Source organism: Erithacus rubecula, assembly GCF_903797595.1.
Source record: "Erithacus rubecula genome assembly, chromosome: 3".
In the NCBI taxonomy this organism is placed as follows: Eukaryota; Metazoa; Chordata; class Aves; order Passeriformes; family Muscicapidae; genus Erithacus; species Erithacus rubecula.
The window spans coordinates 24,022,179-24,037,661 of NC_136689.1; the positions used below are offsets into that span (position 1 = coordinate 24,022,179).

Sequence of the window (15,483 nt, forward strand, 5' to 3'; positions counted from 1 at the left end):
CCACAGCAGTATCTATGGAATCATAACTAGATCTACTAAAATAAGTATATTAAGGGCTTGACATACAAGTCTTGTGTCTAGAGACAGGAGAGACAAAGCCAGAGCAAAGACTTCAGATGCAAATTAGAGTTGTTAAAATGAACAACATGAGAAGTACTGAGATAGTCATAAAATCCTCATTCCTGTTTCATAGGTTAAAGCTAATTTGACTTGTTAAGAGTATGAACATTCCAAACATACCAAGATATTTCAATTCTCATTAGTACAAGATTCATTATTATTTGATGTCCACTTGGTTATTATACTTAGTAAATTAATTTAGAAGCACGACCAAAGAAGGCAGCACCTACCAAGTCTAGTCTCATCTGAAATTCATTTAAAACCATTGATATCTCTGGGCAACATTTACTGGGGCTTGTGACTGATGCAATGAGTTATTAATATCTGCCTGGCCTCACAAACACTGCCTGCTCCAGCACCAGCATTCAAGTATAGGAGAGGGCTGCTTTTGCCTCCAACACTGCTATTCCACAAGCACCTCAAGGCAGTTTAAAACCATTCTGAGACAGACTGGCTCCCCATGCCACAGCCATTCCTCCCTTTGACTGGGTACAACCATCCTGAGAAGCTACAGAGTGAGCTGGTCTGGGTTCAAAACTAACTAAGCCTTAAGGAGGAGGAGGAGGAGGAGTTAATGACTTTCTTGTTCCAGATCATCATGGGGGTGCACCATTGCTCTGACTGGCACACAGAAAGAGGGCAGATAGGATTGCCATTTTATTTTGGCTGCAGTGCCAAATGTTTGGTAGAAAACAGCACAAACCTGGCCAATTACAGACCCAGGTGTGACTAAGGGTGCCCTTGGACACAAGCCTTGTAACACAGTCTGTGCTCAGTGGGTGCCTGTCATTGCCTAGCTAAATTCTCTAGTTTTGTCAAATCACTCAAGTTTTTTGTAGGCAAAGAATCCTAATGTCATACAAAAGGACACGAAGTGGGGTGGAGAGGTAGAGAGAGACAGAAACAGAGACAACAGCTGAGTAAAAACAAGCCCAAACCCTCCTGTGGTTTTTTGTTTCGGTTTTTTGTTTGTTTGTTTTTTGTGGAGGTAAATGGACTCAATAAATGAAGCACTTAAACTGTGTCTTGGGATTAAATTATCTGTTTCAATGCAACACAGTGCTGTAACTAGCTCCTCTTCATGTGTAGTGCTGACTAATATCCACCAGTATTTACTCTAGTGGATAGAAATAATTCATGATACAACTCAAGACATTAATGCCATTTAAAAAAATTGAAAAATGTAGCAAATTCTGCTTAAACACCAAGAGCAGGGTATTCAGGGAGAAAAAAAAAAAATCAAAAATTGCTACTTTAGTAAAATAGTTCATCACTGCTTCTCATTTTGCGTTTTCTTTTTGCTAGTCCAAGTAAAAGTCAGTAGCTGACCTTCATTCCTGCACAGCCTCAGGGAGGCAGACTCTACAAAATTCCTATTTTCAATTGTAAATGTTAATCTGATCAACACCATAATGCCATTTACTAGGACTTTATACAATAGCCTCAGCTTCAGTAAAACACCTAAAAAATTAGCAAGTCAATTTAAAGGGAAAAACTACTCCCCATTAAATCCTATTCAGACCTGCAACTTCTCTCCAGGCCAAAACACACAGACACGTTCTCGTGGGCAGGGTCTCTCTTTGTAATGTTAACAGGACAATTTAAAAAGACTAGATGCTTAAAAAAGCAGATGGAATTTAAATACTGGGGGGAAGGGGGCTGGGGCTCTTCAATTTATGGCAGCACTGATGTAAATAAGAAACACAGGAATATGCCTGCTTCACTGGAAATCCTGGGATATATTGGAAGTTAGCAAGCTTTTTCCCCGAGTTGTAGGCTGCAGAGTCTGAAAAAACACCACAAGGTGCTATGAAGTATATGGTATTCATTACAGCTTTTGTTTCAATTCTTGAGTGTACTGGCTGTCTCAAAGTACTTCAAGACCTTTCATATTCCCCCATATCTAATCTCCATCTAAAAGCAGAAGACATCCTAAAACTATGTTGATCCTTTAAATTATTTGTAGCATATATCCCATTAGATCCAACATTCAGAAGATGTTTTTATTCCTGCTGCCATCATTAAACCTAACTTGACTTCAATGTATTTATGTATCTATGTGAAGACAATTAATACAGCAAGCAGAACTGTAGAGTCTGTAGCATATGCTCAAAAAGGCAGCTTTTTGTGGTATTATTTGGGGAAACACTCTTCTAAAGAAGCAAGAGAAAGCTTGCTTTAGGAGTTTATTTTTATGCTGGGCTCCCACTGTCTGTATTTCTTCACTATTATTGTGTAGCAATTAATTCCCATCACCAAATGAATGATGACATCTGAGAAAGTTACTGAATCAAACACAGAAGAGCAAAAGCAAAGTTCCAAAACTGTAAGCTCTATATCATGTAGCAGATGAAAATAAGCTTATTTTTAGAGCAGACAGAGTATCAGGAATCACAAACTAATATTCAAAGAACCTTAAACCTGCAGAAGTGAGAAAAGAATTCTCAGTAAGATTTACAAAAACCATATGCTCAAAAAATGAGACAGTTTCTTCCTTTAATCAAAAATGAAGATATAATATCACATAATCAAAATTGTACCTACCTATGAGGATTTGTGAGAACAATGAAATTATATGTTGATTTGAAAGATTTCTAATAGGCTTATTTTTAACATTTAAGAAAACATACCTTGTAGAGACCAAAGAAACCTAAGTCTCTTAATACACTGAGGGCACTAACTCGTGGACCAGTAGTAATTTCTCCAGCCACCTGCAATCGAATCTTGACAATTTCCAGTGGATTGGTAAAGATTACTTGAGAACCTCCAGCCTGAAATTAAAAGCAGAAATCAACATGTTGACCTGCTGCATTATTTGTCATGAGGATGCTGTTACATTCAAGGAAAGACATTTCCAATCTTGCTGCACTCGGTTAAGCTATTAGCAGTCAAGAGTTTATATTAGTGCACCTCACAAGTTAAGAAACCTACTCCCCCACGAGATGAGTTGTCAGGAAAAACAGAGGAAGCAGGTCAGCCACTGCAGGACACTGCAGTACATCAGAGAGATGCTAGCTCAATTCTTTTTGCAAGAACACATTCACCAACACCAAGTTATGCAATACTGACAAACCAAGAACACTGTAACACAAGTAATGAAGTAAAAGGAAATATTAGTAACTAGTAAAGCAGCTGTGATGTGTGCAGTGTATAGAAAGTGAAAGCATACTGTTGAAGAGTAGAAATCTGGCAGAAACTTTTTCCAATTTTGGCTTGAGTTCATGCAACAAAGAACACATAGATTCCAATAAACAGAATTGCGAGTATATTGTGCTTTGTAAAAAAACCCTCTGAACTACCAGTTTCAGTGCCATTAAATGCTGTTTGATTCAAAAGTCTGAGCTCTACATCATTATTTAGGTACCAGGTATTAAAGAAAAGAAGGTATACAGACTGAAGGACTCTATTAATCAAGAAGAGTTAAATGTTTTCAATGTGTCAGTCTCCATTTTTTGGGAAGACACCACTTAATTGATTCTGAAAGTCTGCTTTAAAACACAATGGTGGCAAGCAAGCATTTTGGACTCCCTCTGGTTCTTGTAAAGTTCATCTCATTCATCATATGCAACTTAGGGCATAACCTTTCTGCTACACTGACAGATCCTGAGCTAAAAATTTGCAAGCAGAAAAAAATGTAATGTGAAGGTTAGTTAAGTGTATTAAAAAAATATTCATTCAAACTCCTCTTGGCTCAAACTCAACAGAATGTCATTCCAACTTCTGTAAAGTATGTAATTCTGTGGCATGACAGCTACACTCTTCTCTGGTTCTGAAATCACACGAACTATGCAAAGGGCAACCCTTGCCCTCCCTACAACAAAACAACTCTTTTGTTCTAGAAGGTAATGACTAAAATAAAATAAGAATTTAAAAGCACTTGCATGTAGAGATGTCTAGAATGCAAACACCACATGCACACATTTTTAAAATTATCCCAGTGTTAAAATAATTAATTGCAGTTCAGATTAACTATCATTCGAAATAAAAAATACATGCAGTAATATGGTTCAAATAATGTGCTGAAGAAATGGCAAATCATACGAACAACTATTCTTGTCTACCACTTAGAGTGAGCATACACAATGTGGTTAAAAATTAAAGTCTTTACATAACCCCCAAAATATCCCAAGTGTTTCCTATTTTGACCAGGAAAAGCATACTCTTGTGTAACTCAACTGGTTTTGACTTTCAAATTGGCATAATTTAATTTAACTGCTTTTACCAAACCAGAATCCTGGTATATATAAAACTGCTATTCTTCTTGCCATCAAAAATTAGACTGATACATTATTTGGCACATATGCTGATTTCAGTTTTGCACTTAAACTGAAACACGTTAAATAAGTGAGCATTCAAAATAAAAAATTCTTTCTTTTACTTGTCTACTCATCTTGCAAAGTCTCAAAATAAATAAAAAAAATCCTGGAAAGATTATTTGATGAATTGCATATTCCTATATAATAAGAATTTTGGTCTAGGTATTACAATTATTAGGCATTTTCACATGCCAACATATATATATTTTCTTCTTAAAAATTACAAAATCTGAATTGCAGGTAATAATGTTTATTTGAAAGTTTGTTATACAGCAGCCATTCTCTAAAAGACATCACTTAAAAACTCGTAACAATTGATCTATTAGCAGAATTAAACTACAGTCCCTCAGTATGATATTCCTGCAGTTCATTGTGCCATGACTCCATGAGAAATGTTCCTTTAATTTTCACTACAGGAAAACCGTATTAAATTTTAAAAGATTACAACAAAATAAACTATTAGTACAAAATTAGTATTATTATTACTATTAGTGCACCAAGACATGGAACAATTTAAAAATCTATAAAAGTGTTTATGAGTAAGTACCATTATAAAGAAGAGAAGTAGAAAGATATCTCTGATTTTGGAGGAGAATAAAGGCAAATTATTTAAATAAAAATTATTTCAATACAACCATGGGAAATACTTCAGGTGCTAGCACATATAACTGCCTGTGTTTGCATGTCCAACCTGGCTGTGCTGACACTTCCAGCATTAGACATTCTCTGCTCTGGCTAAATCACATGGGACTTCCTCTGCTTCAGCTTGCTATTTAAAAACATGGATGCTATTATTTATCCACTTCATACAACCAAGCTTGCTACATCCAACATTTTAAAAACACTGAGATCTGCATGCACAGTATTAAAGGGACTACCAATTTTGCTGCTGACACAGCAGGTTTGAAGAGAGACACTGGTCATTTCCAGTGAAGTGTTTCCAGACACTCCAGGTCCAGATACCGGCCCAGAGCTCCCTGAACAACCTCTGCCATGCTCTGAATTGGATCAAAGATACACTCCAAAAATCAAACGGTGAATAACTGAAAGCAATGAGCCAGACAATACCTGACAGAGGTCTCAGTAAGAGGCTTCTACCACCTGCCAGCCTCGTGGTGCAGAGGAAGGCTGGTTTATCAGCCTGTGCAGAGGCAGCTCCAGTGGTAACAAGCACAGTCACCTGGTGGGGAGCTTTGATCATTCTGTTATTTGAGCATCTGTGCTGGTAACTGCAGCTCCCCTCTCAAAAAGGGGGGAAGTGAACTGGAGATGGCTACTGTACTCCCTAATGAAATGATTTCTTGCTTATCTAGTCCTGGTAACTCCTATTGTGTTATTCATCATCACAGTAATGCAAGCAGCTCATAAATATTAATTTATTTCCTCCCAGTGCTTCCGTGAGGAAAGTACAATGAATTTGGTTTTACAGGCAGGGGTTCTGAGGCAGCAGTTTAATTGTATGACCACTGAGTGCATTTCCCCTCTGCTCAAACATTTACAACTTGTCAGAGTCTCCAGATATCCTCATCTCCAAAGAAGTAGCTTGAATCACAATAGCATGGCTTTTGTCTTCTTTCTCCATTTTTGCATAGTGAATGCAATGAAAGAAATCTCATCAATTTGACTTTTTTTTTTTCATTCTTTTCAAGGTACTGGTATAAACTGGTATGGGAAAAAAAAAAAAAAAAAGCCCAGAAAAAACATCCTCAGCACATTGTGTCACCCTGTCAATTCATTTTGTTGGGCCAAATATTGAAGAATACTTCCTTCTGGTTTGCTAGCTTTTGCAGTCAAAAATGTATTTAATTATAAAATTTTGAAATAAACTCCCAAAGGGAAGAATTTGAAAACTACTTTTTTTTTTTTTTTTCTTTTTGTCCCAAATAAACACCATTTAAGCTCAGGTTGCTCAAGCTTAATGATTTTTCCTCTAAGTGTCAGAAAAATCAAATACATCAACTGTTTAATACAGACGGTTCCCAATAAAATAAATTTTTCTGTACTGAAGTTGCAAACTTGAATACCCTTAACTCTGAAATCCTTATCACATCTTCCAATCATTTTTTAAACAAATGATCTGACTGTATAAGTAAATCTGTTACTTTTCAGTTATTGTCACATGATTAAAGTAAAAACTACAATTTTGAGTTATTTATAGGCACAGATAACCAGAGGTACTGCATAGATAATTATCTCAAAGGGCCCACAAAGGGCACATATTATTGTGAAAGAATTTAACATTTGACCTAATCACTAGCAGTTTTGTTCTTGTTTGATTTACAGCAAGAAAATAAAAGGGAAATATCACTGTCATCCAAGCACAATTCATACATGCCTAACTAGAAATCTGCATGGCTTTAAATGTGTTTCAACAAAGTCAGTCAATTAAGCACCCATACACATGTGAATTTTTAAAAATAAGCAGTGTTTTCCCCCATTTTTTGCAATTCTTTGACTCTGCAATTGGTATTATATCACCCAACACCTCTCGATGGCAGTATAGTCTTGCACAGTAATACACTACTGTCGATCACATCTCCTGGTACTTTCCTCCTTTACTGAGCAGAAGGAAAAAGTAGAAATAGTTGAGGATTGGTTTATTTTTTTGTCCATGGAGAAATAAAGCCCCACTCTGTAACTAAAAAAAAGTCGGTTTAGTAACAACCACTTAACAACACTTCAGTTTAAGAAGTCAAAATGTTTTCTATTTCTTCATGTTCAAATCACTCTGCAATAAACTCACTGGAAAATAAACAGATTTTCACTCCCCTCATTACACTGAGAGAAGAAATTCCTGTTCTTTTTAATATAACTGCTTTTTGTGCCCTTATGAGATTAACTAAGAAATGAGCACACCAGACACAACTGTCCTCGGGCTTTCACATCTCCATTTGAAAGCTTTGGTGTATGTTCTGAAGAGAATACAGCCTGCAATTAAAGAAGGAAATTCAGTGTTTTTCATTCCAGAAGAAAGTACTAGATTCTTTTCCTTTCAGTGCTACTGACCATCAAATGTTCTTGTTCCTTTAATTAACCTTATTACCTATTTCAAATTGTAGCCCCTTCCCTGATCTCTGTAACAGCTTTTAGGCTCAGCCTAGATCTTTTTTCATCCCATCCAACTTATCAAATATTCCCTTTTATGGTTTCATGGATGATGAAAAGATTGCTACTGCTACTAGAGTGTTAGTGTTTTTCAACAATATCACCCAGGGATAGCAATTATAGCAATTAATGGCAATCATAAAAATACATAAGCAATATATTATACAATTACCAAAAATCAAGCTCTGCAAAAGAAATTGTCTACAATATCTTGGTTACTTATTTAATCTACAAAAGACAAGCAGGTGCAAATTCCAAGATTTTTAGTCAACTTTATCATATTCAGTCCTACTGCATATCATACTCTGTCCCAATCCTTTGCTCCTTGTCAGTTGCCAGATGCAGTTTGTTTTCCTGTGCATTTCCTAGCATCCATTAATCCTAATTAAAGCCAAGGTTCCTAAAGTACAGACACTAAATAAAGATTGCCCTTTGTCATAAAAAAATTAAATTTAAAATGAACCAATGATTTCAAGAATGGAAGAATTACTACCCTCATTGTATAATAAAGGGCAACTAAAGCACAGAACTGTCCAACGATTTACCACAAAACCACATGCCAACTCTACAACAAAACAAGGCTTAGAAGCCAGATTTACAGAGTGCCACTGCAGGGCTTCAAAACACCTCTTAAAGTCTTGGTGTTTGTATAGCAGTAGGTCCCAAGAGCATTAGATGAATTATGCCAAACTGCTGCAGAGGGGATTTGGACTCCTCTGTTACCAGAAAAGTTCCCAAGGAACAGACAGCAGTCCAAAATTACTGTTTTTCTTATAGATCTCAAAGGTGACAACTTTAATTATGTGGTACTGTATTCAAGAACAAAGCACACTGGGTTCTCAAAAGCTTGGTTCTATGTTACCTTTTCATTCCATAAAGCCAGGCCTCAAAAATCTAGACAAGCCACCTCATGCTATTTTGTGTTCTCTCCTCTGTGGTCTTATCTACACAGCATTCTGATAATGCTCTTTAGCAAAATGGGAGTTCATATAGTAAATACCTTTCCTCCAGATCACGAGATTATCTGAGCCCTCAATCATCTGCTTTTCAATACCCTGATCAGCCCATCACAGAAACAGCTTTCATGCTGCTCAGGTAGAATTCTGGTTTTCTCTAGCTAATCTTTCTTGTCTTCTGAGGACAGCCTTCCCTTGGTCTGGCTCAGGTTTTACTTTGTGCAGCTCAAACAGTGAACGCTGCTAGAATCACAGTCCTGTTAATGTTCACGTGTACATAAAATGTAAAGCAAGCTCTGTCAAATCCTCACATAAAAGTGCTCATAAATAGAATTGCAATTAGTCTGAACAGAAGTACATTCCTGCTACTGCACCAGGTTGCTAAGAATTAGATACAAGTTGTGAGGACTGTCCTACAAAAGAACATTAAAGACCTGTCTAAATAGAAACAAACAGGAGTACAGTTTGTTTATAAGCACTGACCAAGTCTGCAAGGAGAAAAAAAATTAAAATTGTGGACATTTTCCACGTTATAGGCAATTCATTTCTCAGAAGCCTAGCCAAAAAATCAAAGTGGAGCCTACTTGATTGGCATTATAAAAGCAATTAACTTACAGACCTGTCAAATCTGTTAATGTTTGGCTCTGTCTGCTCTACTTGTCTATTTTGACTAGCTGTAGAATCATTTAATGATTTACAGACCTTTCAAATCCTAAGGCATGGTAGCTGTATTAAAATTGTGACCCATTATTTCTTGGTCACATCATAAATTACTGTGACATCATAAATATCTTCCTTTTTCTCACAGAAAGCTAGATTTTAATCCCTGATTTCAGTTTGAGCCGCTGCTTTTGGATTTGGGTTTTTTTTTTGAACCTTCACTGGCAAACACTGTAATATTTTACTGCCAGTAAAAGAAGTAAAAGGAGAAATGGATGTATAATAAAATAAAATTGTCAAAACAAATCCATGTTTAAACTGCAGTGTGCATTCATGTAAAACTTTGCAGCCATTATTTCTAATATAACAAGAGCAAAACCAATAGAATTCAAATTGAATTAATATTAAGTAAGTTTGTTGGGGAAAAATGCACTTTTAAGCATTCAAAATTGTTTTGTTGTGGAATCAGAAAACTATGAACCTAAAGCTAGGGATTCCTCCTTGTTTTTGAAAAATCCCCTCAGTTTGAAAAATTTTCTCTCTCTCTTTTTATTCAGGGGGAAAGGAAATGAAAAGAAAGAGGAGAGGGAAAGCAAAATGGGAAAGTATCTCCAATTCGTTATGAAAAAAATACTTTTTGGGAAAAAAAAAAAAAAAAAAGTTAAAATGCAAAAGGAAAATTCAAAATGAAGTGAAATCAAGTTCTGCAAAATTCATTACTGATTTGGGGAAAGACCAGTCCAAATAGGTATGACTAGGTGAAAATTTCAGCAAACTTATTATTTTATTATTATTTTAAAAGCATCCAAACCTGCAAGAAATATGGTGTGAGGTCAAAGAGAAGCAGGAACATTACACCAGCAGCTTTCCCACCTTTGGAAACCTCTTGGAAAGTGCTATCATGTTACTGTATGTTGTCTTCCCAAACCTCATGACAAGGCTTAAATCTTAGATGAAAATTTATCAGATTCAATTAAAACAAAGCAGTGCTGAAATACAGTGAGTTTGCAAATGCCAAGTAAAATTTAAATCCAGACCTAGCTGGAGTTTTTTACCAAAAATTTACAATTAGTTTACATGATTTTCAGCATGCTGAAAATAAGTACAATTGCAGTGGTTCAGAGAACAATACTGCAATTAATTAGATATTTTTTAATTATATTATATTAATTTTGTTAAATAGAATTTAAATCTAATTAATTTATTAAATAACATCAATTTTATGCACAAAGAAATAAAAAAAGCTTTAAATTTAATCAAGGGAAAAAAGCATGTATTAGGATATTCTGAAGTTTTCCTTAAAGTAGATGTGAAAGTTGGGCATACACAAGCAGGTAGAACTCCCCCTTGAAGTAATGGAACCTCAACCACAGGGAGAACAGACCTCTGAGAATAAATCTGCTAAGTGTTCAAGAAACATATGCCATTTGTACTCAAAGGTCACAAGAGCAATCATCAAGATGACCATCTTCATTTAACTATCTCAGTAAACTAGATCAAAACTTTTCTGTGTGACAGCAGTTGTTTGCTTTCTTTTTTTTCCCCACATATACATGCAGGTATTTTTTTCCCCTGGCATACATACTGTTTAATACATACAGTTTATATACAGTTTAATTTTACTTACAGCTCAGTTTCCCTTGCATTAACATATTTAGGTTTCCTAATAATGAAAGCAAGAATGGCACCTTCAGTCTCCTTTAGTCCACAACTTCCAAATATCTGAATTTTTGCAAGCAAGAGATCTAAATGTGGGAAATACAGTTTATACATCCTCTGTCTCCACTGCAATGCCACAAAGAAAATGTAGCTCAGATGTGGACTTATCTTTATTACTCTCTGAAACATAAAATAAATGTTTAAAGTAGCTTAATAAAACTATTTGCACTGGATCTGTTATTTGGCACAATTCATGTGGAATTCCACATCACATTCTTTTATAAAAATTAATTCTGGGCAGGATTTTGTACTCCATCTTAACCATATCTAATTTTTATGTTCCATAGCAGAGTTGAGGCTGCCCAAGCAGGTCCAATACATTTTAACTTTATTATGATACATATAAAGTCTCTCAAAATACGCCTAAAATTGCCTTTATAATTTAAACAAAAGCAGATCTGTATGGGATCTGCAATTGTACTGTGTTACATTATTTAAGCTGGCTAATAGTGAACACACTGAGCAGCTGGGAAGGAAAAGACTGTGCTCAGAAGGAGAAGGGAGAGCAGAAGGAAAGGTTAATAAAGCAAAACGCAGTTCTCTTTTCTTGCTGAAAATTACGCCTCCTACTTACCAATATCATTGTATTAATATATGCAGACAAGGCAATATACATTACATAGTGATTTCTTTTCATGCTATAATCCTTCTTCTGTTTTTCTTATGATTCTTTTATGTTTTATATAGCTCTTCATTTTTTATATTTGTATCTCCTTCCCAGTTACACAAACTTGATTAAATGTTGAATTGCTTAATTTAAGATATTAAGCAAAATGACTGTCACCTAAAAAGTTAGTATTAAAGGTAATGTCTCAAAACCCCAAATATAGTATTTCTGACACTTTCACAGAGAGAGTTTTGAATGTATTAATATAAATTTAAAAAATAAGAAAAATATATAATGTTAGATTAAAAAAATCAGGTTACTTTCAACAGATGCTCATAAGTGAATTAAGATTAAAAAATCAAGCAGCTAAATTTGGTATGACTTAAAATTATTTTTATTTTAAATATAAAATCAAGTAAAAGACCATGAAATAAAGCTTCCAGAAATGTCAAAATTATTGCCACTGTAAAAAAAAAATATATATTTCAAGTTGTACTTACAGCTTACACATCCTTTTATTAAGGAACTCCAAAGGTAAGTTATAGTGTTAGCAGAAATCAAACCTAGCATGTCTGTGCCCATTTTAATTCAATAAGGTTAAGTCAGCTTTGTGGTTCAGATGCTCAGCAGATCTTAGCTCTACAGCATCATTACACCGTGCCTTGAAACTGAAGCTTTTTACTAGGCTTATAATGAAAAGGGATATCTAGGATTTGCATGAGTGATGTGAGTCTGAAATGTGCAGCAGAGATCAGAGTTCGTGGTGGGTGTCAGGCATTGTGCAAATCTGAAAGCTACATGCATTTTTATGGGTAACAAATACTATAGTCATTAGGAAAATTTCTTACAAACAAAGGAGATGGAAATCTTGTGTTAGTAATTTACATAACAGCCTTCCTCAGTATAAAGGTTATACTTTAAACTGTGTTCTTGGGGGTCTCAAAAAAAAAAAAATCTCAACCAACCTATCGCTTTCATCTTCATGTAATAAAATGCTATGAAACAGGCTGTTAACTGAATTAAGTGTCACAAGGTCATGAAATAAAAGATCTATTTTCTTCTTTTCTTCTTTCTTTTTTTTTTAGGAGAGAAAACAGTTTACAAAACAGAAAAAGACTTGTTCAATGAAACAATCAGCTTTAGTTACAAGTGCAAAAGTCAGCCATGTGTACTAATTCACAGTAATTATGATGCAAAGTGAACTCCTTGGAGACTTAAAAGTCAACGCCTGGCAATGGTTGGGCAAACAGCAGAGTGGAGCTACTCAGGTGATACTGACCCTTCAAAGCCCTTTGTGTTACTGAACAGCACAAACTATCCAAGTATCTGCTTGTTCTCCCTTTCTGAGGTATTATTACTATACCATATTCACAGGGCTGCTATTTAAAACATTGCAAACTTGCATGCATCCCAGCACTCAGCTCTTGCATAAGCAATGAATACTCTCAAAAGAAACAGAAGAAAAATTTAAATCTGTGTTTGTAAAACAATCCCAGCTGAGAATTATATGTGGAAAGCAGAAAGGTGATAGGGCAGGTGTATTAGAAAATTCATCTTAGCTGACTTCCCCTTTCTAGACTTTAACACATCATGCCCTCCTGTCTTCTTGCCTCCCACATAAGTGATTACTACATTGTAAAATAAGGTAAACATCCAAGACTGACTATTTTTGAGCATTCAACATTGCCCGTGCTGCTTCCACAGTGAAATCACAGGTTTCACAATGGCTTAAGCTGGCACAAAAAGTTAGGCCAATACAATACTGAAAGCCAGAGGAAAAAGCATGTCATTGCCATCTCATATTAACACTTATATTTACACCATGAAAGAAAAATTCACCCCAAAATGCCTAGGCACCACTATAATGAGAGTCTCTGTTGCTAGTCTGAATTTGGTTTAAAATTACAAAAGAACCCAAAGACCACCTGCAGAAGAGACAAGTTGCAACCTATCTACCTGGCACCAAATTATGCCCTTAAGTGGAGCAGTACAGTTAAAAGAAAACTCAGGGCATTCTGCCACTGCACGTTTACTGCTACAACTTCATGCAGCATCTCACTGTTAATATAAATTTAGGACAAGCCAACATTTACTGCACATTTGAAATAAATCTCAAACCACCTATCTCTTAAAGCAGATCCTTAGTTTACAATGAACTGCTGGCAAAAATCTTGCTGCAGCATTCTCATGAATGACAGGTCTCGGTAAAGAGTGCTTTTTGTACTGCATTAAAAAATTCACAGCAGTCTGTAAAATAAAAACTCTAGATCAAATGACATTTTAAATGAAAATTTTGCTGAATTCTCTATGGCTGTTATGTTCATGAGACTTTTTATTAGTGTAAGGGCAAATGCTTTTTACTCTGCAAGCGCTTTATTGCATTTTTCCTTCATTTACAGCATGCTTTTTATTTAGGGCTTTAGAGACCCACATTCTTCTCTCCCTCCCCTTCTTTTTTTCTTCCCTGAATGCTCCTAAAGTTACAGAACAAGGGGATCCTACCTGGCAGTCTACAACAGGTCAGTGATCAAACAGAAGGAGCAGTGAGACAGCAGCCAAATCCTGCCCCATCTGAGAATTACAGAAAGCCAGGGCTTCTCAGCCTGCAATGCAACCGAGCCACTGCACCCTGAGGCTCAGATAATCGTAGTTCACTTTCTGCAAGCACACACAGCACAAATCTCTGCACCTACTGAGGTTAACACGCAAGCACTTTTTATAAAGTTGCTGCTCGCTGTAGTTTTCGACACAGGTAGAAGCTGCTTGAAAATGTGACCTCATCTGTCTTATGACAGCAGAAACAAAGATAGATTAAAACTACACCAACATTGCTCTGCCCCAGTGATCAAAGCTGTTTTAAATAAACAGTGCTCTTTATCTGCAAAACGCACTGGTCTTTGAACAACTATTCATTTTTCCTGAAGTATTTACATTTGCTTGAACAAATCAATACACCAGATACAGTAAGCTGTAATATGAACAGACAGAACTAGACCAAATAGTGAAGTATTATCATTTACCCAGTAATATGCCAGTTGTTCATTAAGATACTACTTTGTGCAAGGAAAACACTCTTAAAATCTTAGTGGGTTTTAAATACAGCCTACATTCAGGAATGCATTATGCACTGAGTTAACATTACACAGCCTACGTCTCCTATGAACTCAAAGAAGCATGAGCAGTCTTTGCCATTTCAAAAAGCCAGTATCACTGCAAAAAGTGAAAATTAGTGGGTGCAATAGCACATCAGGAAAGAAGTGACGTGGTAGAGTGGGTGCCACAAAGTAGTAAGTAATTATTAACTTCTGGAAAGGTTAGCATGAATCCTCTTTAGGCCATAAGTTACAGCCAACATGAATAAAGACACATTTTTTATTAAGGAAACAAACTCTAAGCTGTGAGAATTACAGAGCACAGTTAAAAGGCACGATGCACAGAAACATTTACCCTTTCATCAAGGCTGGCCTATCTAGGAAAGAGCTGAGATGCTCTAGGAGAGTCTGCTCTTGAACCGGATCTGTAGTTAAACAGAAGCCTTAGTCCACACAATTAATCTTAAATGCACTTTCACGAATGTCATATGAAGGAAATTAAAGATACTTACACAGCCACCAGCAAGAATTTCTGCAGCCAGTGGGACAGATCCATCTTTAGTCCTAAACTTATCTCTCACAAAGTCATTAACCTTAAAAGACAAACATTTATGAAAGCTGATAAATTAAAAGGTCAGAGAAAACACTCATCAGCTGCAAATTCTGTGCAAATGAAAATGCAAATACACCCACTAAGCTCCCAAACTACAAAGATATCACAGAAATCAGTCTTAGATTTTATATAAAATATTATAAAGCTATGTTCTTCCTTGTAACAAGAATTTGCAGCATAATTCAAATACTTACTACTAAAAAAAAAAATCATCACTAATAAGGCAATTTTAAAAATCAGAAAATTACAAAATACATTCATATTTTAGAAACACTCAATATATTAAAAAAATTAA

General features: G+C 35.7%; 1 protein-coding gene across 2 annotated transcripts in view; it reads right to left on the reverse strand.

Annotated features, from left to right (window-relative positions):
* The window catches only part of SLC25A13 (solute carrier family 25 member 13), a 98,650-nt gene that overhangs the window by 13,724 nt on the left and 69,443 nt on the right, over nucleotides 1-15,483 (reverse strand). For both annotated transcript variants that reach the window (XM_079300638.1, XM_079300639.1), the window contains exons 13-14: nucleotides 15,088-15,168; nucleotides 2,751-2,891 (exon numbers count right to left, since the gene is read on the reverse strand). In XM_079300638.1, coding sequence (XP_079156764.1) covers nucleotides 2,751-2,891; nucleotides 15,088-15,168 — 222 coding nt within the window. The remainder of the gene's footprint in view (nucleotides 1-2,750; nucleotides 2,892-15,087; nucleotides 15,169-15,483) is intronic.